Source organism: Natator depressus, chromosome 2 (genome assembly GCF_965152275.1).
Source record: "Natator depressus isolate rNatDep1 chromosome 2, rNatDep2.hap1, whole genome shotgun sequence".
Lineage (NCBI taxonomy): Eukaryota > Metazoa > Chordata > Testudines > Cheloniidae > Natator > Natator depressus.
The window spans coordinates 55,207,372-55,228,591 of NC_134235.1; the positions used below are offsets into that span (position 1 = coordinate 55,207,372).

At 41.7% G+C, this 21,220-nt stretch overlaps 1 protein-coding gene and 1 long non-coding RNA gene across 2 annotated transcripts in view; one reads left to right on the forward strand and one right to left on the reverse strand.

Moving 5' to 3' along the window:
• The window catches only part of JPH1 (junctophilin 1), a 113,545-nt gene extending 100,433 nt beyond the window's left edge, over window positions 1–13,112 (forward strand). The window contains exons 5-6 of the mRNA XM_074944219.1: window positions 10,575–10,670; window positions 10,840–13,112. Coding sequence (XP_074800320.1) covers window positions 10,575–10,655 — 81 coding nt within the window. The 3' untranslated portion in view covers window positions 10,656–10,670; window positions 10,840–13,112. The remainder of the gene's footprint in view (window positions 1–10,574; window positions 10,671–10,839) is intronic.
• A 1,769-nt stretch (window positions 13,113–14,881) lies between these two features.
• The window catches only part of LOC141981368 (uncharacterized), a 49,128-nt gene continuing 42,789 nt past the window's right edge, over window positions 14,882–21,220 (reverse strand). Inside the window, exons 2-3 of the long non-coding RNA XR_012637752.1 lie at window positions 18,575–18,714; window positions 14,882–14,905 (exon numbers count right to left, since the gene is read on the reverse strand). This is a non-coding gene — a long non-coding RNA (uncharacterized LOC141981368). The remainder of the gene's footprint in view (window positions 14,906–18,574; window positions 18,715–21,220) is intronic.

Consider the following 21,220-nt stretch of genomic DNA (forward strand, 5'->3'; position numbering starts at 1 on the left):
TGTTCGCATGGCATTGTTGTAGCTGGCATCGGAAGATATTTACATGCCATATGAACTAAAGAGTCATATGCCTCTTCATGCTTCAGCCATCATTCCAGAGGACATGCTTCCATGCTGATGACGCTCGTTAAAACAATGCGTTAATTAAATTTGTGACTGAACTCCTTGGGGGAGAATTGTATGTCTCCTGCTCTGTTTTACCCGTATTCTGCCATATATTTCATGTTATAGCAGTCTCGGATGATGACCCAGCACATGTTCGTTTTAAGACACTTTCACTGCAAATCTGACAAAATGCAAAGAAGATACCAATGTGAAATTTCTAAAGATAGCAACAGCACTCGAACCAAGATTTAAGAATCTGAAGATCCTCCCAAAATTTGAGAGGGATGAGGTGTGGAGCATGCTTTCTGGAGTCTTAAAAGAGCAATACTCTGATGCGGAAACTACGGAACCTGAACCACCAAAAAAGGAAATCAACCTTCTGCTAGTTACATCTGACTCAGATGATGAAAATGAACATGCGTCAGTCTGCACTGCTTTGGATCATTATCGAGCAGAACCCGTCATCAGCATGGACGCCATGTTCTTTGGAATGGTGGTTGAAGCATCAAGGGACATATGAATCTTTAGCGCATCTGGTATGTAAATATCTTGCGACACCGGCTACAATAGTGCCATGCAAACGCCTGTTCTCACTGTCAGGTGACATTGTAAACAAGAAGCAAGCATCATCATCTTCTGCAAATGTAAATAAACTTGTTTGTCTGAGCAATTGGCTGAAGAAGAAGTAGGACTGATTGGACTTAGGCTCTAAAGTGTTACATTGTTTGATTTTTGAATGCAGGGGTTTTTTGTACATAATTCTACACTTGTAAGTTCAACTTTCATGATAAAGAGATTGCACTACAGTACTTGTATTAGATGAGTTGAAAAATACTATTTATTTTGTTTTTTACCATGCAAATATTTGTAATCAAAAATAAATATAAAATGAGCACTGTACACTTTGTATCCTGTGTTGTAATTGAAATCAATATATTTGAAAATGTAGAAAACATCCAGAAATATTTAAATAAGTGGTATTCTGTTATTGTTTAACAGCGCGATTAATTGCACGATTAATTGCAATAAACTTTTTTAATCGCACGATTAACCACAATTAATTTTTTTTATTGCTTGACAGCCCTACACATATGTTCATATTATATCATGATAAAATAGTTTCCATTCCAACGGAACGTCAGGAGGATTTTAAACAGTAGCTACTAAAGTTAGACTTTTTAAAATCGGCAGACACAGATAACTGGCATCCAAGTTTTAAAAGAGCTGGCCAAGGAGCTCTCTGGTCTATTAATATTGATTTTCAGTAAGGCTTGGAACACTGGGGAAGTTCCAGAGGCCTGGAAGAAAGCGAATGTTGTGCCAGTATTTTGAAAGAGTGAACAGAATGACCTGGATAATTATATGCCCATCATCTTAATATCAATCTGAGGCAAAATAATGGTCTGGCTGATATAGTACTCGATTAATAAAGAATTAAAAGAGGGTAATATAATAAATGCCAATCAACATAGGTGGATGGAAAACAGATCCTGTCAAACTAACTAGATTTTTTTTTTAGGGGATTACAAATGTGATTGATAAAGGTAATAGTGATGATGCAATTAATATACTTAGAGTTCTGTAAGGCATTTGACTTGGTATTGCACAACATTTTGACTAAAAGTAGAATGACAGAAAATAAACGTGGCACACGTTAAATGGATTAAAACCTGGTTAATTTATTGGTCTCAAAAATGTAATGATGAACAAGGAATCATCAAGGGGGTGTGTTTCTACTAGGGTCCCACAAGAATTGATTCTTGGCCCTATACTTATTTACTGTTGTCATCAATGACGTGACAGAAAACATAAAATCATAAAGTTTGGTGGCTTGGTAGATAATGAAGAGGACAAGTCATTGATAAATTAATCTGGGTTGCTGGGTAAGCTAGACTGAAGCAAACAATGTGTGTGTCAATGCAGCCTAACGTCAAGTCCTACATCTGGGGGAAAAGGTAGTCCATCCATACTTACCAGATGAGGGACTCTGTCCTGGGAAGCGGCAACTCTGAAAGAGATTTGTCCGTCATAGTGGATAATCAGCTGAACATGCGCTCCAAGAGCAATGCTGTGACCAAGAGGCAAATGCAATCCTTGAATATATAAATAGGGCACTGATGCAACCGCCACTGGAATGCTATGTCTAGTTCTGGTGTCCACGCTCTAAGAAGGATGTTAAAAACTTGGAGAGGGCTCAGAGAAGAGCCATGAGAAAACATGCATTATAGAGGGAGACTCAAGGAGCTAAATCTACTTAGCTTAACAGAGAGAAGGCTAAGGGGTGATTTGATTAAGTACCTACACAGGGGACAGAAATACAGGGTTCTTCAGTTTAGCAGACAAAAGTATAACATGATCCAATGGCTGAAATTTGAAACTAGACAAATTCAGACTAGAAGTAAGGCAAAAAAAATTAACAGTGATGGCAATTGACTACTGGAACAACATTACTGTGGGATGTAATGGATTCTCCATCACTGGAAATCTTTAATCACGATTAGATATTTTTCTGAAGGATATGATCTAGTTCAAACAGGAATTAATTCAGAGAAGTCCTGTGGCATGTGTTGTGTAGGAGGTCAGACTACAGTATCACAATGTTTCCTTCTGGCCTTTTAATCTGTTATGCAGCTGATATTGGCCTTTGACCCTGGGAGCCTGACATATGTGGATGGGTCAGACGTACACTACCATGAAGTTGTCAGGCCTGGGAAGGGGAAAGGGGGTCCAAAGATGAAGGGACAGAATCTCAGCCTGAAATTTGAGTTTTCTGTTCAGCCCTGATATAAGCAAGTGAAGTTGCACCTGCTTAGGCAGCATCTATCAGGCCAAATTTTTCTCATCTTTTCCACCATTCCTTCCAAACCAAATCATTATTGGGACCTGAGGGAGCTCCTAACTTTACTGACTAGCTGGAGTCTCTCTATATCAGAAATGTATCCCTCCACCTTCTCTGACAATCAGGGCAGGGCACAGACACAAACACACCACTAGCCAATGATCAGGAAGGCTCTGTCTTCACTACATGCCACTGGCAGTGGCATGCAGTGTACGTGTAGCTACATGCTGCAGTGAAAAGCATACACACTGCGGGTTCTAAGTACACATGTCAGCAAAAGGTGAGGAAAGGCTCCAGCAGCAGGGACCCTACACTGCTGTTTTTAGCAGTGTCGAGAGAGAGGCATGACTTGGGCAAGTACTCACATACATACCCACACCCTTCAGGCATGTCTTTTACTAACCTAAGCTATGCCTCACAGTCTATTGCTATTTATACCTGTGTTGTGGGGGCTCCATATGTACCTACAGGACACACTACTGAAAAAAGCATGCAGTGTAGCCATGCCCAAAAGGTGGAGAGGGTAATAAGAGAATATCACACAGCAGACATTTATTTATTGATGTGATAGCCTGGGATCTGTCCCTCTGCCTCTACTGGGGTACTTTAATTGCATTAGTCTTGATAACATCAGTGTGGTGAGTGTATGAGAGAAAGGAAATTAGGGTGTGGGAGTTCATTCCCAATGTGAAGGCATTTTGCTGTATGTCTTTAAAACTATATTTTCTACAAGTGTGTGTGTATGTGTAGCTGACTTTTCCAAGATATGTGGTGATGTGTGTCAGAGACAGGGTAAATTCTCTACCTATTTGCATTTTTTAAAACTTTAACAGGAGTAAAGCAACAAGAGGTACTCCAACAGTCTACCAGAACAAGGGTGTGTGTTGGTACAGAATTGTTATTAATGCTGCTTGTGCATTTTTCTCCAAAGTTTTCACCATCCCCATTTCAACCTCAGAAATGATTTCCCTCATTCCCTGATTCCCTCTGCTCTGAGTCTTTCCTGAACAGAGATTGTCAGCAAGTCACAGTTACCCATCCACTGAACTAAACCTGAAAAATCATTGGAGATAAATTAGATGAGATTTGAATTGTGATCAAAAAGATGAGCAGATGGTGTTTTATCCTTTGCACCCATGTTCTTCTGCCAAATTGTTTGCATATTGGCTTAAATAAGGTAGTATTGGAAGAAGGGGCGTGGCTCTATTATACCGTAAAAGACTATTTTGAGAGTAACTGGTATTAAACCACAATACGTAGTTCCGTTTTACCTAAATCTAAGGGCATCACAATGTGCAGAATATCAAGTGGTATGGGGTATAGTCTCCTCTTAATGTGCACTTGACATCCATCAATCATATAATCTAATGTCCCTGTTGAAAATACAGAGCTCTGGCACTGATCCTGTAAACTCCTATGCCTAGAATTCCCAGCAAAGTCAATGGCCATTCCTAATGCAAATGGATTGCAGGACTAGTCTTTATATCTCTTAGTTATTTCCCTGAACAGTCGTGCCATCTTCTACCTCAAAATTAATTACATAGGGTTCTCTTACCTAAGGGAAAAGATGTTCTCTTTCCTGCTACTGAAAAGATGAAAGGACAGTTTGATGCAGGACTAAAACTTTGCTGTTGCAGCTTCTTTATTGCACCTGTTCTAGTCAATCCTGCACAGCACAGACTAATTTTGCCTTTTGCTATTTTAAGCTCCTGCAGGGTATTAAGGACTTATCTTTGGTGCTTCACCTTAAAGCATTTAACACTCATAGCATGTGTCTAAAAACTGGGGTCATGCTTTGCATAGAACAAAACTCTAAGACTGAACATTTTTGGAACATCAGAAAACTCCACTTTCACAATTCTTGTTATCAAAAGAGAAAACAAAATATATTCACCACAGTGAATGGGGTGAGTCCCTGTTTGTGTCAACTCAGCATGGGTTGGTGCCCCAACATCACCATCTCTTCATTCTTTACTCAGTATTAGTAAACCTAATCCTTAACCTCCGCTTCCTCATCAGCTGCTTCTTTCTAGGAAAGATGCGTTGTCTCATACCCTACCCCTCTCTTACTTTAGAGGTTCTCTACCTTTTATTCTCCTTAGTAGGAGCTAATGAGACCCACTTCACCTGGGTGGTAGATGCATCAATAGAATAGCCCTCCATCTCCAGGCAGAGTTCTGGAACCTGATATCTTATCCTGTTGCTGTTTGAACTACAGCCCCAACTTGCTATTCAACCAAAATCTGTCTGTCTTAGAGCTCTCATACCATGTAGAATGCAGTTCAGGATGTATGATAGGTAATGAAGGAAATCCTGGCTCCACTGAAATTAGTGACAAAGCTCCCATTGACTTAACAAGGCCAGGGTTTCACCTAGTCCACGTAAACCATTATTATTATTTATGGCTAGAATTTTCAAAGGAGTTGGCACCCAGCTCCAACTGAATTTCAATCCTTTGAAAATCTAGGCCCATATTACTGAAGCATCTACAAGCTCCAGCATGCTAGAGACCCAATGAACATGTAGTAAGAGCTAGTCTGAAACCCAAAGAGCTTACAGCCCAAGTAGACAAAGGGAATAGAGGTATTGTTCACATTTTACATGGAGGACTGAAACACAGAGAGAGACTGAGTGATGTGGTCAAGGTCACACAGGAAGTCTGCAGTAAAGCCAGGAAGTGAACCCACCTCTCCTGAGTCTAAGTCAGTGCCTTAACCATAACCATCCTTCCTTGCTGGAGGAGTGTATCCTAACAGTGAAGTGTATGGTTCCCTGTCCTTCTGCAAACAGAAAAGTGGCTTCAGTCGGAAGGGTCTCGTAAGTGTATGAACCTTGGCGTTTTTGAGTTTGCAAGTCATACTTGTTTCAAACAGGTTTGCCATAGAAAGGGATCCCCGTAGGGCCGTGGTGCACTGAACCATGCAGATGTAAGCATTCAGAGTAGTTATAATAGCAGCCTCTCCTATGATAATCTAAAGGCCAGTTTGTGGCAGGAGGGATGAGTCCCCATCTCTGTGAAGTGGAATGAAAGTGAATCTGATTCAAAAACATCCAGGGGACCCATTGTTTCCTGTGGGGAATTTTCTGTAGACAATATTGCTCAAACCCTTAGTCATTTTTAACACACACTCTGCTACAGAAGGATATATCTTCACTTCAGAGTTAACTTGGATGACTGGCACCCACGTAAATCTAGCCTGGGTGTGAGGAGTCACACTGCAAAGTCCTACCTGAGTTACCAGCTGTTGCACTCACCCATGCATGGCACTAGGACTTCTGGGGGTATCTCCTATGGTTCCTTATGCTGCAGTAAGTTGGGCCACTCTGATTCTTTGCCAGCAAATGGTGAGATAATGATTTAGTAATTTAGCCCTGTTGGTACTCCTTATGGGGACTTGAATTGTGGGAAGGCACTGGAGACTATCAGCAATTCAGTGGTTTAGCCTGCATCCTCACTGCAAAGCGGCCAGGTTACCGACCTGAGCGTCAGGCTTTATCATACAGCCTCAGATGGGTCAAAGATTTGTGTATGTGGGCAGGGGCTAGAAGTGGGGGTTAGGGGCAACACCGAGGTAGGGGTTAACTGGCATGAAGACATACTCCACCAGACACTTGTGAAAATTCAGCAAAGGCTCCAGGGTGTGACCCTCTAGCTCAGTGATTCTCAACCTTTCCATACCGTACCCCATTTAGGAGTCTGATTATCTTGCGTAGCCCAAGTTTCACCTCAGTTAAAAACTGTTTGTTTACAAAATCAGACATAAAAATACAGAAGTGTCACAGCACACTATTACTGAACAGGTGCTTACTTTCTCATTTTTACCATATAATTACAAAATAAATAGATTGGAATATCAATATTGTACTTACATTTCAGTGTACAGTAAATAGAGCAGAGTAAACAAATCATTTGTCTGTATGAAATTTTAGTTTGTACTGACTTCGCTAATGTTTTTTATGTAGCCTGTTGTAAAAGTAGGCAAATACCTAGATGAGTTGATTACCACCTGGAAGACCTCTGAGTATCCCCACAGATACACGTACCTTGGGTTGAGAACCACTGTTCTAACAATTTGTTGTCATGCAGAGCACTGTACTTATGCAGGTTGCATTTAACTGGCAAAACTACATAAATGGGGGCATCTCCCAGAGACCAGATTTAGCCCTGTTGGTACTTCTTAACGGAAAGACTGCTAGTTAATGGGATCATAAAAGGGCAGTAATTCTGCTTAAGCAGGAAGACTCCAGCTCATTTAGGGTACATCTGCACTGCAGCTGAATGTGTAACACAGGCAGCCAGACCCACACTAACTTTTGATAGTAGTGAAGACACAGCAGCACGTACCCCAGCACAGAACAGCAACACAAGTATGTATCTAGGGTCCCCAGGGGACTTATACAGGGGCTCCTAGCCCAGGCTGAAGCCCATGCCACCATATCTGTACTGTAGTGGTTAAACCTAGCATGGGAATGCTTATATAAGCTGCAGTGTCACCTTAAATTGCAGTGTAGACGTACTTAGTGACATGATTTTTAGAAGTTGCTAGTGATAGTGTGCACCAATTTGAGACATGTTAAAGCAGTGGTGGGCAACCTGTGGCCCATCAGGGTAATCTGCCTGCAGGCCTTGAGACAGTTTGTTTACATTGACCATCTGCAGGCGTGGCCGCCTGCAGCTCCCGGTTCACTGTTCCTGGCCCATGGGAGCTGTGGGCGGCTGTGCCTGCAGACAGTGAATGTAAACAAACTGTCTCACGGCCTGCAGGCAGATAACCCTGATGGGCTGCATGCGGCCTGAGGACCACAGATTGCCCACCACTGCCTTAAAGGGTCTAATTTTCAGAAAGTTCTAAGTAACGACCCCCTCAAACTTAGGTCATTAAGAAGTGCCTTAAGTTGGGCACCCAAAAACTGAGGCACTCAAAATCATTAGTTGCTTCTGAAAATCTTGCCTCCGGATATTAATTTTAAAGTTTCAATCTTACGCTAGTTTTGTCTCTTTTCTCCTGGTCTTATTTGTTTGTTAGCTGTGATTTGTGCAGAAAGTCCTTCACCTGTTCCTGGCCGTGAGCTCACTTCTCAAATGCTAACTATACAAGCTGGGCCATCACACCAGGTATCTCACATCTGTCAGTGCCATTGTGCAGGTAGGCCCAGTACAGGTAGTGCGCCTCCTCCCATCTCCAAGGGCCTCTCCATTCGTTTGACAGCCTCTTTGCATCTCAGCAAGCAGTGGCACTATTGATATGGGAGTGTCTCCATATTGACAACTTCAAGAGATCAAAAATCATGAGACACAAAAAGATTGTATTGCGTTTTTTTAGGTCAGTCCCTTGATTTTTAAATTTCCCATCCCCAGGGTGTGTGCATGTGACAATTAGTGTTGCCCACTCTCCCACATGTATTGGATAAGGTGATTTTGGCCCCTGCTGCAAGGAGCTCTCACCCCCACATCTGCCCCTCTCCTGCCCAGTAATTAATCCTGTCCTCCAGGCCCCCATCAGTTCTCTCCCCACCCAACCCTCCCTCCCTCATTGACCCCACTGCCCTCAGTTCTCTCCCCACTCAACCCCCCTTAGTTCAGCCCCCCTACCCCATCGACCCCCAGCGGTCTCAGTTCACCCTCCTAACACTCACACCATCTGCTCCAAACCCATCATCAATACAGCCCACCCACCCCATCAGCCCTGCTCTGCAGCCCCCATGCCATAATTCAGCTCTCCCAGCCTCACCTGTGCTCTTCTTCGGGTTCTTCACTCTCCCCAGGCCTAGGAGGCCTGCAGTGGGGTCGCCTCTCCCTCTTCCCAAGCTGGCAGGGAAGCAGCTGCCCAGGGTTGACAGCCGGAGTGCTGCCACCTGGGGCTGAAAAAAAAAAAATCCTGAGCTTTGAGAGTTCTGTCATGAGTGAGGCTTAATTTTACTTAGAAATCATGTCTCTCACAATAAATTCACAACAGATGGCAAGCCTGGTGTCTGTTAATTGTTAACTCCATTTCTCCAAGACTAAAGTCCCCTGCAGCTACCATCTGTAGTGGATTCATCTGTAGTACTCTATGAGCCCAGTCTTGAAAACACTCATTACCAGGCCTACTGCTCATCACTGTACGCACTGTTTTCATTGTCTTGAATGAAACTACTCACAGTAGTAAGGTCGAGGCCTGGTAGTAAGTGTTTGCCTGTAATCATCTCTAAACCATTTTTAATACTATTTGATGTGATACTAGCACAAATACTGTTCATTTAAGACAGGCTTTGCCATTACGGTATTCTAGCAAACAGTTCTCAACCTGTATCATTCCAGGGATTGTATGGCTGATGTCAATCACAGCCATTAAATGTAGCAGAATTTTACAATAGATGACGTTTGAAGTAAGTCAATAAATTCTTGTTTAATATTTAATTAAATCTGGTTATCCCTCTTGTGATCTTAAAAGTGATAGCCCCATCAACAGGTCCAACAATCTTGCCCTGCTCAGGTCTTGCCTTTTTGCATGGATCATTTGTGTTTTCCATAGGAATGAATTTTATAAGGGGTGTGGTTTTCTTTGTTTTTTTACTAGCAGTGGAGTATGAATTTTTTAAAAGTTAATCACATGTAAGTCTGAGTAAATATGTCAAAAATTTTAAAAGGCGAACCCAAGAACAGAGGCATCTCATTTGTTAAATGTATATTCCAAACTATTCATAAGTGAGAATCTGTACAAATGATATCTTTCTGGGCACTGTTAAAAAAGCAGCAGTATACATCAGAAGGCTAATCAGAATCTTTGGTCATCTATTTCATGTAAAAATGAAGAAATTATACAAAGATTAAGAGTCAGCTCTTTAATAAAATTTAGATTTCGCTTGGGAGGCAGGGGTTGTTTTGACTTTTACATTTCTTTATGAAATTGACCACCTCCATTTATAAAGTAAGGGAATTTTGCCATCAGTGTCTACAGGAGCAGGAACAGGTTTGTAATTCCGCAACTGTTAAAATTACAGTTTAAATATTTATAAAAGATTTCTGGGGGATCTCTATCATCTCTTTTTTATTAGCCAAACTACCTGCGGAGGGAAGGGAAAGAGGAAATTCCAGTGAGAGTACTGCCAGTACCAGGGTGTATTATTTTACATACCACAGTTATATTTTCTACTTTAAAAGAGGTTGGAGTCTATGAGGAGGCCTGAAGTAGGGAAGAGGTGCTGTACTATAATCTTTTTTTTTACTACTACTGAAGTTCAAGTTTTGTTTTAAAAAACTGGCATAGTTTTTGTCTTGCACTATTTTGTTTTCTTTGGACAATCACAGTTCCCAGAAAAGCAACTTAATCCCGACTTGATTAAACCAATATGATACCACATTTAATTTCACCTGCATTTACAGCATCCATTGCATTTCTCACACACATGATATTTAACACAGCTGAATGCCAGAAATAATGAGTTTAAATGTTTTGTTTATCAGGAGTAGAGTCTGTACCTTTAGGGGTGATTAATCTTTCAGAGGCAGGTTTTAAAAGGTCAAGACAAGGTCATGATATATAGTTCCTGTTGTGACTTCATTTAGAAACATGTATTATGTTCAGGCTTGCATGATTTTTTCCATTTTAAAAAAATGTAATCGAAACCCATTTTATTGTATTTTCAGGGTCCTAACTCAGTCATGATTGCCCTGGTAATGCTGTTGAATATTGGTTTAGCCATTCTTTTTGTCCATTTTCTAACTTGACTGGAATTAGAGAAGGTAAGAAAGGTCTTGTTTCTATAGAAGAACACCATATCCAAATCAGTTTGATTCCCCAGTTCAAATTATAAAGATTTACAAACTTTTAATGTTCCCTACTTTAATTTTAGCTATGCCTGAATGTGATTCAACATAGTTACTTAATGATATAATTGTTTTGACCCTTCAGTGAAGTCATGACAACTAGTGGTGTTAGCCCACAATTCTCTGCAGTTGTCTCATCAGCCTTTTAAATGGCACCAGTCGTACTCAGACACAGGGAAGGAGGCTTGGAATTAGGATGGGACGCAAGAGAGATGACACTTGGAAAATTCAGCCAGGGGCCTGATCAGTTTCTCTACTGATGATTTGTGGCTTTGGGGTCCTCTGGAAGCTGAAGCAAGCAGCCATGTTGGAAAACAACAACAAAAATCTGCTGAAGCAGCCCAACCAGTGAAGTGCATTGGCTACTCCATCTGTTCCAGCAGTGTGTGACTAAACTGGAAATGTACGGAGCTGCACTTTTTGTTGATGGAAGCTAACAGCTGCCTTATTATTTTACCGTCTGATGTTTTTAGTAGGGAGATCGGAAAACGACTGCCAGAGGAATGTGGTCAGAGGATTCAGTTGCTGTGGAAGTGATTCCAGCGTTCACTCCTATCTCATTAGAAGAAATAGTTAGCAGCATCACTCACCAGTCTTATTCCATTACCTGCTGCTTTTAACATCTCCTGCAATGGTCGGGGAGATTGAATTTCATTTGCTAGTGCATGATTCTGTTTTCGCTGTTGTTTAAACCTGATGTATAGCCATAATATAGTATGTAGAGCAACCTGGAGAAATGTACTAGTTGCATCTAGCAGCAGAGAAGCTAAGCTCTGTTATACATACAGTATATATATTTTTTTATCTGAAGGTACAATTCTTGAAACTTGTTTTCCTAAATTATTAAGGTTTAGCAGGTAATATACAGTAATGGCAAAGTTTTAAGCTGTCCTTTATAGCTTCCAAAAAATGCTCAAATGCTTGTGTCAATAGCAAGCCAATTTATAATACCATGAGAGTCTTCAGGGAGTACCAGTACGTTAGAAAAAGGAGGCAGAATATCTTGAGAAATAGGATTGAAGTTTTGTGTGGTTTTTCTCCCACACCAGTGTTGTGGTAATCGGTTATTTGAATGATTATATTTTAATATTGGGATTTTTGCCAGCAGTTAAAGTCAAGTCTTGTCCAAGTGGACATTAATGCCAATGAAACCTAAGCTAGTTACTACATACAAAAATATTATTAATTTTAAAATACTAGCTTTTTGTTGAATACATTCAGGTAGAGCGTTTAGATCCATTGAAATAATTGTTTAATCAATTTGATGGCTTTAATGTCTTTAAAGTCCGTAGATAATTTTACCTCAACAAAACAAAAAAAGAGAGAGCCACAGAAATTTTGATTTGGAACATTTGTCTTAAGTTGTTTTATAGTCCTATGTTATGCTGATGTGATCAGTGTTTTTTCATGTGCCATTACACTGTAATTACTGTACCCTGTATTACTCAAAAGCATGCTTCTTTACTTACAGAAGTTTATGTGGTGTGATCATTTTAAATTAAAATATTTACTTTCAAATCAAAAATAGAAAAAGGGCTTGGAATATGGTTTATTTTATCTCTATTAGAAAAGATTTCATAATTTTTAGTTTTTGAACATGTTTGTAAACTTTAATTGTTTGCATGGTTTAATGGAGAAGTTTCTTAAAAGCTACATTAGGTATCTTTTGATGCAGCACATAAAGTAACATAGGTATGGAATGAATATTGTGTAGCCTGATACAGCTCAGTGCAGAACAATAACACTGTGTTCTATGCAGAAGTATGTTGAGAATCCTGTGGTTTGACCAGTGTGGAAGAAAGCAGAAAGAGAGCAAATGAAAATAACTGGTATATTTATTTATTTTTAAAAAGAAGTAAAATCATGTTTTACTTTTAAATTTAAGAAAGTAATTTTTAAATGAGAACACATTTTAAAGTTACTGTAAGCGTTGATGTAAGGGATAAATGCTCCTGCCCACCCCATGTCTCTTTACAAAGAGAACTAATTTTGTAACTGACATTTAATTCTTATTCAATGTTTATTTAAAATACTTTATGCTCTGAAAATAATGGGGTAACAATCAGCTTCTGAAAATGTTTATAAATTTAAGCATGTTAGTACAATTTATAAATATGTATGATTTATAAGCTTTTCTAAAACAAAGCTCAAAAATTGTTGGTATTTTTCTAAAATGTGCACAGCTGTATTTTACATGAAAGGCTATTTATAATTGGTTGTTATACTGTACACTACATTTCGGACAGCACATGAAGCCTGCCAATGTACTTAATAATGTCACTTTGTCTATTTAAAGTTTCTTGCTGTGAAAAAAAATGAACTCTTTATGTAGGAGTTTCTCTATTTATAAAAGTCTTGAACCCAAAATGTATAATGTACAGTTTCCACGACTGTATTTGCTCTAATAAAAAGTTGGTTATTAAGAGTTGCAGGTGGGTTTTTCTGTTCATGCGAACAGTATCCTGCAGATATTTTTCCTGGAAAAATGTCTTCTATCATCTGCCAAGAGAATGGGCAGAAGCCTGGCTCCTTGGACGTCCATGGGAATTTGGCCCTTGTTTTCAGTAGAGTCAGGATTTTTACCCAAGGAATGTATCACTTCAAAGTGAAAGAAAGTTAAAACTGGTGGATAGCTTCCTGATATAGGTGTTCTTCCTTTCTCTTCACAAATAGGATTTTTATGTATTTTTACACAGACTAAACACAGCATATAAAACTCCACTAAAGCCAGCAGGGTTGTCTAATGAGTAGGTCACTACAGAGTTTTATTCCCTCTTAGTTGTTACCAATTGGTGCTGAGTTTTCAGGAGCTTCCCTTTAATAGAAATATATATTTTAGGAGCAGTTGCTCCTGTCTATATTTTGAATTAACTCTACCTTTATAAAGCTGCAAGAATGTCTCTTGTCTACACAATAAGCCCTTCTCTAAAAAGTTTAACAATGAAAAAATAAGTTCCTGGGTATAATGAACAGAGATACATATTGTCAAACATTTTTGAAACTGATAGATCTCTAAACCACCTTTTATTCCCCTACCACTTTTTGACCACACAATACTCTTCATAGCTTCAAAACTGAGATTAAAGTGACATGAAGTATTTCTACAGTACTGTGAATGTGAAGATGTAATAATTCATATGTAAATCCCCCCCAGTAACAAGTGAAGGATTTAGGCAGCAACAGAGGAGAACGTGTTTGCTTGATCACATTTAAAGTACAATAGCTTTCCCTGCCTGATTCTCAGACACCCTTTGTATCTGGGGATGAAGAGGAACTTTTTCTACAACTATGGGAACAGAATGACATCGTTACAGTGACATCTTTTCCAGCTACGCGCACTTTCTTATTTGTGTAATTACATTGTATGAATTTATCTGATTACACAATATATTCAATGTCCACAATACAGAGATACTATCACATGGACAGTTTTGAGTCACCAAAGACTGTCAGAGCCTCAGTTATCAGGTCTTCCTAGCACATACAGTTCTTTATTCATTCTCTGCTCCTTTGTCTATCTTCCCATCAGATAAAAAGAAACTAAAGAGACTCCCACTCTAGTGGTGGGACATTGAAAGAAAAAGTGGATTCACTGTGAACACTGGCCTGTGGGCTTACACTGTCAAAACCATGCTCTCAAATACATAGCATAAGCCATTTCCATAACAAACCTAGAAATATTTATTTACACAAACATTGACATGTATGTAATGATACTACACAGTAGCTAAGAACTATAGTAAAGTAGGCTGTACAATAAATTATTCTGATAAGAGTAACAAGCCTGCAGGTATTCGCTCTGCTTTCGAGTCATATTAACATTCTTAGTTACTGTATATTAATAAGATATGGTTATGAAGGATATAAAAATGATTCTTCAGTAGTTCAGTGAGTCAGAGAAGATGGCACAGTACATTGTCCTCCTATCGAAGGTCAGCTACTAAACAAGGAGCAAATGAAAGAAATAACATTTTCAAATCCTCTGGTTTAATATTCACAGAAACAGTGACGAGGTTGAAGAACAGAGAGTGAAACAGAATAAGGGATTGGTGTGCTAACCTACTGTAGTTGAAACATCTGCAGCATCTCTCTCAAATTCTGCAATGCACAAATCCTGGTGTTTTTCTGTGCAGAAAACTAGCAAGTGGCATCTGCAAACAATACAGACATATTAGCACTTTATGGGTGCCTCTCGAGGAAGTGAATGGAAAGCAGGTCTATTCTCCCGAATACTAGACTTTTAATGGGGACAGCCCAAGGAACAGATGGGATTGGGGGAGGAATAAAAAACTTTACTTCTATCTGCCTTAAGGACTTCATACTGCTGCCCGTAGTACCTAAGCATCTTCAATGAAAAAATCAACAACCTAGTCCCTAGGGGAGTTCATAGAGTCTCTGCCACTTTTCCCTTTTTTGGTTCTGACCATTTAGATTTCATTGATTTACTTTTTGTTTAGGTTCATGTGTTTCAGGCTAATGGGGGGAGGGTTGGGTGCAGGGGAAATTACTGTTGTGTTATTCTGAGGGTGGAAAGGGCTTTTTGAAGAGGAAGGTGTTCCCTAAAGAGGCTAATCTCCTATGAAAGCTTGCTCCATGCTTGTTCATTTTTCTTTCCTTATGACTAATCTCTACTCTCTCAAATTGAGCTGAGAGCCCAATAATTCTGTTCTCCGCACCCTCCCCCCATCATTCTCCAAGAAGTCAAATTCGTCGCATGCTACTTAGCCATGCTGGGCCAAATTCACTGGTGACATGACAAGATGGAACTTCAGTTACTGCACTGGAAATGCATGTGTTTGTGTCCGTGGCCCAGTCTCCCATTTGGCTCATTTTCACACTCTAAGGCTGTTGCTCTGTATGACGGTATCCTAATTTTCAAACGTATACTTAATTCATTCAGTCCCCCAGTCAGGGGACTCGGCCCTCTGAGGGGTGATGGGGCACCACACCGCCTCGCTACACACACTCTGCTGGGTTGGCCAGTCTATGGCCCAGACCTTCACACAGGGACTGTGCAAAATAGTTCTAGGTAAGCCCAGGCCCTGGGTCAGAGCGGGGCAGCAAACAAACAGTCAGAAGCTCAGGCCTGCAGGCAGGGGCTGAGCAAATAGTTCAATAGCAAACCCCAGGCTCCTGGCTTTGAGCGACCAGGGAGAGTGGGTGGCAGGGGGCGACGCAGGCCCACCCATTCCACTGCGTCCCAGCCTGGGGCCCTAGCAGCAGCAGAAGACCCGCTGCTGTGTCAGTGGGGATCCTGGCCGCAACACGCTGACATGGGCTCTGGCAGTGCTGCAGCCAGACTAGGGTCAGCTGCCCCCAGGCTACTTCCGTACTCCCCCTCATAGGGTACCTGGGTCAGGGTGGTGTCCTTAGAGGGCTCCAGCACCATGGGTTCCTCCAGGTAGCTGGCAAGAGGTAGGCTTGGCAGCTCCTCCGTGCACCGGTCGGCATTGGCCGGTCCAGCCAGTCCTGGGGTCGGCCATGGATTGCCAGGGTCACCCAGGCTGGAGCCAGGCCACAGGCGTCTGGCCTCTCCGGCGGCTGCGGACCAAGTGAGCTCTGGGATTGGGCTTTTATACTCCCTGTCCTGCGCCTTGACCTCTGGGGGACGGGCGCAGGATCCACTGGCTCCGCCCACTTTGGTGTCTGGGGAGGTTCCTCCCTCTGCAGGGTGGTGGGGCACCACACCGCCCTGCTACACTCCCATATATGATTAGTGATTTGAATAGCTACTGTAGTCTTTCTTTTGTGATAGTATACATGACTGAAACCTCTGTGTATAGAGGCTGCAAAAGGCAGATAACTATTCCCAGTGAAACCCTGTCACCTTTATAAAAAATCTGATATTTGAATTGTGAGATCCACTCCAAATGTCCTTGATAAGATCATGAGGAAGAATGGACAGATTGCTGCAGCTGACTCTAACAGGGGAGACTAAAGAGTCCTCTGGGGATTCTTGATTTACGTTGGTCTGTGTGCTGTGATTATTATTTTTGGACTTGAGAAATGAACACATGAGCTCCTGGGAAAAAAGTACCCTGTACTGCACATTCATTCTTGCTCATTAGAGTGGGCTTCCACAACCCTATCCTTCCTCCATCCCTTGCACCCGATTTACCAGACTACACTTGGAAAGGTAGAGAACCATATAGTGTTTACATTTTACACTTGTAGCTTGTGAGTTTAATATAAATTAAAGAGGAGCAACAAATTGAGGAAAAACAATTTACTGTTTTCTAGCTGCCTCTAGGAGACTGGCCTCTGGTTTTGTTGTAATTTAAATCAAAGTTGGGGAAGGGGTGATGATGCTCTTTTTATGCAGAAGATAATTAGAGCTGAATTCCAGATTTATAGAATACACTGCATGGTATTTCCATGACCTGGTCTCCCCTCTGATACAAACCAGTAAATTCAGGAGAAGATATGTCCCCTTTTCTAATCATAGAATATCAGGGTTGGAAGGGACCTCAGGAGGTCATCTAGTCCAACCCCCTGCTCAAAGCAGGACCGATCCCCAGCTAAATCATGTGCAAGTTGTATTAGTTTCACTGAAAAACACCATGTAAAGGGTATTTAAAACTGCAAAAATATAACTCACTTTCACTGAGATTTCCTTTATCAACCTCTTCATGTCCCCCTCACATAGATAAATTAGATAGAGGCCTAAGCCACGAAAGGCAGATTGGGAACAAGGTTTTCAAAACTAGGTGCCTCAGTCCTCCATTAGGCCCCTAAGTAGCCCAATTTCCACACTGAACATGTAATAGGTCCCACTGAAGCAATTTTGAAAATCAGAATCCTAACTTCAGGCACCTGTTTTTGAAAATTTTTGCCCTGAATTTCAAACACTCCAAAGTTTGCAGGTGTTTGGCTCTAGGTACGGGGGAGGGGGGGTAGTTTCAGCCATAACAGCAATACGGTCCAAGTGCAAAGTTTTGACCCAGAGCTAGATTTAGATTCTAATTCAAAACATACACAGAACAAACCCCTAAGAGGATCTGGAGTCTTGAGACCATACACAGCAAACTATTTTTATTAAATTCAGTTCAGTAATCAAATTTGTTTGCAATAATCCTAGGATAATTACACCACTGTGCTCTGTAGTTGGGGCCCTTTATTTAACTTTGCTGCTATGGTATATTTGGGGGGCATTTTCCATAGGATTAGAATATCTCTGAAAGTAGCTGGTATTTTATTTACTATACCTAGCTCTTATAGAACATTTTATCCCAGAGCTCTCAGAGCACTTTACAGAGGGAGATCAGGATCATTATCCCCATTTTACAGATTCTAAAACACAGGAAGGTGAAGTGACTTTTCCATGGTCACACCAATGGTAGAGTCCCAATCCAGACCTCTATCCACTAGGAAAAGATGCTTACATAGTCACATTTAGCTGAGAAATTGTGTACCACACAACAGCCTGCATAAATTGTGTTGTGTACCACACAACAGCCTGCATAAATGGTGGTCAGTGCCTTCCGTTTTACTCGTGACCACAGTAACTGATTCTGCTTAGACTAGTGTTTGTGAAGCCTTGACGGTGCAGGGTCTACTGCTGTAGGAAGAGCAACATGAGATGAGTAGCAATACCATTTCACAGGGGCTAGACTTCAGTGCTACTAGCGATTTAAGTCCTGTAAAAAGCAACGCAATTGCTTTGATTTACATTTACAGTAGATGGTTTCAGTGCTTTGCTATCGTACTGAAGGGACAAATTCCCAACACCATTGCCACAGGCCTCCTCCACATGCCCCCAGTTGTCTATGAGATCAAATATGGTGGTTATACATCTGAAGGAAGCAAAGCAGTTGGCTCACCACTAGCTCCTTCTTATGGCCATGCATGAAGTAGCGGCTCTCCTCCCGACGGTGGCTCTGGGCCTGTGGTGGTCTGTTTCTTCCTGTGACTTGGCTCTCCGGCCAGGTCACTTTAAAGTCTGTCCCCTTCCAGAGTCGGCCTTGAACAAAAAATAAGGGGAATTAATGCAAATAAACTGAGTTCACTGGAAACAGAGAATGATTCAAAGTGCATCAGCAGCTGGCCCTCCCTTTCCTCAGGGAGGGGCTGTCGGGCACCGGTCAGCGGAGGAGCTCCTATCTTCATCCAGCCCCTCTCTTCAGGAGATGATCACTGAAGATCTATTCTTTTCTGTAGGCTGCCATCAACTAAGCTGGGGCTCTCCCTCTTACGCTCATCCCTCCAATCCTGACACCTGAGCCCACATTAGATAATTAACCCCATGGTGTCTAGTGGGGGGAGTTGTATACCCCATCACACACCCTCCCCATTGAGATGGCAGCAAGAGAACTGGGCCAGCAGACTGTGCCCCCCACACACACTTCCTAGGGGTGGCAGGGGAAAAAAATCACCATATGTTGAATTTGGGAGGTGTAGAGCTGGAGAGACAGATATCAGCGCATAAGGGGTTCATTTTTTTCGTGTCATTTAACCACCTCAAGGGGGCATGATCAGTGACAAGGTTGAACGGATTTTTCTAAGAGGTGATATCAGAGAGTGAGAGAGAGTCCACAGCCCATTTCACAGCCAACCCTTCCTTTTCCAACACTGACTATGCCCCCCCGCTCAGGAAGAGTGCTAGATGGCATTGCCCCTAGTCCCACTTCTGAGGCCTTGGTTTGCAAAATGACGTCTTTTGAGAAGTCAGACATGAACAGGACAGGTTCTTTGCATAGCGAGGTCTTTCAATGTCTGAAAGGCCTTTTTGCAGGCATCAGACCAGTGAACTTTCTTGGGGCTGGCCTTAACTAGGCTCTTGGGGGATACGGGGGGCACTATCCCCAAAAACGCTGGCATGAATCCACAGCATTAAACCACAAGCTCCAGAAACCTTTTGACGTGTTTCTTCTTGGTTGGGGTAGGTCATATTCTGAGGGGATGGGCTTGGTTCACGAGGGATTGGACCTGGCCTTTCCCCAAAGGATATCCCAGGTAGGTGGTCTCTTCTCTTCCAGCCTTACACTTTGTAGGGTTTGCAGCTAGCCCAGTGTCTCATAGGCACCAAACTATGAAACAACTTCTGCTAGGTGTTCCTCCCAACTTTGGCTGTAGATGCCTATATCTAAATCTGCTGCTATATATGAGCCATGTGGTTGAAGACTAGATCTATGAGCTGTTGGAACATTGCTGGGTTACCACAGAGGTCAAAGGCATAGTCCTACAATGATACAGGCCAAAGGACAGGCAAAGGCTGTTTTCTCTGGTGATTCCAGTGTGAGTGGGATCTGCCAGTATACCTTGGTTAGAGCTAACACTGTGATATACTGGGCCGCACCCAGACAGTCTAATAATTCATCCACTTGGGGCAGGGGTAAGCATTTAATTTGGAGAGATCTTTTAGAAAAAATCAACACTATGCAAAACCAGATAATGCCATCCAGTTTTGGGGACAAATATAATTGGACTTTGCCAGCCACTGCAGGATTCTTCAGTGACCCCTCATTCCAACATGACCTGGATTCTTTTGCTTCACAGCATCCCACATTTTCGATGGGAGCAGCCAGGGGTTTTCCCCCAACAAGTTGCCCCAGCTCTTTGGGTATGGTGTTGCATGAGAGGTGTCCATCTGGACTGGAAGACAAATATTGTTGGGAAGGCTTTCACTAGGCTTCTCACTTGGGCCCTCTGCTCCAGATGGCGGTTTCCCCCGATCTGTATATGATCTGGGTCCAGAGAAGGGAATACTTGGAGCCCCAACTTGGCTCAAGGAGACAAGGAGTAAAATATAAGCTCTCACACTCCTTCTATGGCATCAGTTTAATATGGTAAATCTGAGCAACTTCCTCTCAGAAGGCTGCCTGATCTCATAGTTAACTGGCCCAACTTAGGGGACTACTTCGAATGGCTATGTAACAAATAGCTTGGACTCTGTAGAAGTACCACCCAATCACCCGACTTAAATATGCGCATATGTGCTCCTTTGTTATAGGCTTGCTCCTGGGCCTGTTGGCCACTGAAGAGGTCTCCTTTGGTGCAGGTCCCTAGGGTTTTGAGCCCCTCACAGAGCTTTGGTACATATTATACAACTGTCTCTGTCCTCGGAATTTTTTTCTTCCCACTTCTCACAGACCATGTCAAGAATCCCTGGGGTTGTCTCCCATATAAAAGTTCAAAAAGAAATAATCCACTAGATATGGGGTTCTCAAATGGGGTCAGGACCCCTCAGGTTATTACATGGGGGGTTGCGAGCAGTCAGCCTCCACCCCTAACCCCGCTTTGCCTCCAGCATTTATAATAGTGTTAAATATATTAAATATATATTTAATATATTAAATATATTTAAAAGTGTTTATAATTTATATGGGGGGTCATACCCAGAAAAAAAGTTTGAGAGCCACTGCGCTAAATGATTGGGGAACCTCTCAAAAAGCAAATAAAAGGAAAGGGATGAGCTGATATCAGTGACAGGGTTCCTTAGCATTTATCCTTTTCAGGATCTGGTTCAT